Source organism: Athene cunicularia, unplaced genomic scaffold, assembly GCF_003259725.1.
Source record: "Athene cunicularia isolate RWA unplaced genomic scaffold, athCun1 SCF_2, whole genome shotgun sequence".
Classification (NCBI taxonomy): domain Eukaryota; kingdom Metazoa; phylum Chordata; class Aves; order Strigiformes; family Strigidae; genus Athene; species Athene cunicularia.
Genome location: NW_020799266.1, coordinates 198,881 through 201,539, shown reverse-complemented (window position 1 = coordinate 201,539; position 2,659 = coordinate 198,881). Strand labels below are relative to the sequence as shown.

At 46.1% G+C, this 2,659-nt stretch overlaps 1 protein-coding gene across 1 annotated transcript in view; it reads right to left on the bottom strand.

The window, feature by feature from the left end:
* AAR2 (AAR2 splicing factor homolog) overlaps window positions 1-2,658 on the bottom strand; it is a gene marked incomplete at its 5' end in the record, with an annotated part of 6,037 nt that extends 3,379 nt beyond the window's left edge. The window contains 2 exons of the mRNA XM_026867207.1: window positions 958-1,187; window positions 2,439-2,658. Of these exons, the coding sequence (XP_026723008.1) occupies window positions 958-1,187; window positions 2,439-2,658 (450 nt within the window). The remainder of the gene's footprint in view (window positions 1-957; window positions 1,188-2,438) is intronic.
* Between the last annotated feature and the right edge of the window lies 1 nt (window position 2,659).

Here is a 2,659-nt window from a genome sequence, read left to right as displayed (position 1 = left end):
TTTTTTTTTTTTTTTTTTTTTTTTTTTTTTTAAACCAAGCTCTGCTTAGTCTGTTTCCTGAACTGTCAGCATGGTCACAATCAGTGGAAGTAACAGGTTTTACTAGTGCTGAATTACAGATTTGCCCTGGCCTGTCTTAGTAGAAGCAGTGTTTTCTGCATTTTGGCCTAACCATAAATTCCCTCTGGCTAAGAACTTGATTATAGGAAATCTTCAGCTGTGCTTAAGGCTAACAGAAATGGAAAAGCTTCTTAAATACTATCAATGCCCTAAGCTCCATCAGGTTTCACTGCAACTTCTCTCCATACTAAGCATACCATTCAAGCTGGCCAAAAATCAGCATCATCAGTCTTTTATGCCAAAGTTTGGTTGTTTGGTTGTTTTTTTTTAAAGAATGAAGGGCATTTTGGAAAAAAAATAGCAGACATCATCTTGCACTTGCTCAGCCTCTCTCACAGCTGTTCAGCTCAATGCAGTCCAAGGCCTTAATATAGAATAAGCATGCTGGTACTGTCCAGTTGCAGTAGATGCATCACTCCAGAACTCTAAAATCATGGCAGTGTAGCAGGCTACTTTCAGCACTATTTACAGGAAAACATAATAAAACAAGACAGTCCCCATTCTCTGTTGCAGCCATCTTTGTTAGCCTTTTCTGTCACTGCCCCATTTTGCTGGCCCCTCTGCATGCAGACTAACTCATTTTTATACTGCATTAGACTCTTCTGGGCATAGCTTGAGCAGATCAAGCTCCGAGATGACAAGCAAATGGTATTTCTTTGTAAATTACACAGGGAAAAAGCAAAAGAAAATATGTGTGTGATTAGATAGACTCACTATCTCCCACACAGTTCACAACAGTAGCTTAATTCCTTTTGCAGCTTCTCCCTGAAGTTGCTCTGATGTCCTGTATGCCCTCTCCTCCCACTCCTATTTTTCAAGAGATAGCCACAAACATACCTGTAAGGTGCTGGTTAAAAAGTTGTCCTGGGAGACAATGTCCACAAAAAAATCAGATGGGATTTCACTGAGCTGATGATAAAGCACAGAAATTAGATTGATGTAAAGGTCTTGATACTTCCCTATGGCATCTTCAGATCGGCACAGGATGTTTAAGAGTCTTTTCCAGTGCTCAAATGCATCATACACATTCCCGATCAGGAAGCAGATGAAAGCAAACTGCAGCTCAGCTGTGAATATTCAGCAAAGGAAGACAAAACAAAACACATGTAAGACTAAAAACATATCCAAGGTACGTGTCCTCTCAAAAACTCTGTAAATGATTGCATAAAACCGGGTTAGCCTTTTGCACACACATTCTGCCCTTCCGGCAATTCTGCTAATAGCAATCAATACTCCAAACACTGACTATGTCCTAATGCTCTGCCCTTCAGCTAGAGAAAGAGCAAAGCATAATTGGGCAGGTCCACCTGTAACTGTAATTACCATCTTTGGAGAGTGATTTTACAGGCAGAGTAAACAGTCACCTAAGGCCTTCCACTGTCACCCGTGTTCTCAAAATGACACTCAAAAAGTCAGACATTGCAGTTATTCTGCAAGCTTTCAGTCCACGTGTGCCAGGGTCTCCAGAGGCACATGGGAGTGCAAACACCCTCGAATGCAAGGGCTGTGGGAACACTGGGAGTGGGAGAGGTGAGCAGTGCATAGACAAATATTTTTTCTTCGCTGATTTAGGAGCCAGGCTTTGTCTCACTGGATGCTTTTTTTGCTCAAAAATCAGCTATTTTGACAGCATGATGGCATCACCATTTCCTAAAGTAGTTTATTCTTTGTATATCCTAGTTGTCTTTTGATAATTTTCATAAATTATATAACATTAATATAGAGAAAACGGATGAAGGGAAAAACAAAGACTTATTCCAAACCTCAGTAGCCTCGAGGGTCCAGCTTGGCTGGGTTCCCAAGCCCTCCTTTCATCCTGCCACAAAACAGAACCACACTTCAGGACCTCCTGGGCAACTGCCCACTGGGAGACCCACACAGGAACAGGAGCCTGAAAATTACGATGTTCAGCCCCATCCAATGCGCCCAGAACTCCATAAGCTCCATCCTCAAGAGGTTCAGTTGACAGGCAGATTTGCCTTGCCGGTGCCAGACCACAGGCGCCCTTTGTGTGAGATGTGGCTTGTGGCCACTCGCGATTGCTGCTTTTGACTTAATTTGAGGCAATCTGGGCCCCAAGCACAGCACAGAGAGGCAAAGGCTGACAGCTCCAGCCACCTCACACCAGTGCAATTGCAACAGGCCCTACAGCTGCTAAAAACTCCACAAATTTCTGTGCTGCAATTGAGAGGGATGCCTGCGGGCGCCAGGGCACAGGGCCCACAGCACAGCACAGGGTTCATCCCGGGGCTCCCGTTTTACAGAGAAACGCCGTTATTCTCCCAAAGCGGCCCAGGACTCCCGCGGGCAGTGCTCACCCAGCAGCTCCAGAGGCCGGCTGGCGTAGCGCTGGGTGATCACTTTCTCCAGGGTGTAGCTGAGGTCCATGCTGTGCCTGGTGATCTCCTCCGGGGTGGCACCATCGGGGTACGTCTGCTTCGGCAGCTCCGTGAACCTGATCTCGGTGCCGGCTTTGGGCTTCATCTGGGGCAGCCGGGCCATGCCCTCGGCCAGGCTTCGGCACGGGGCGTCCACGGGG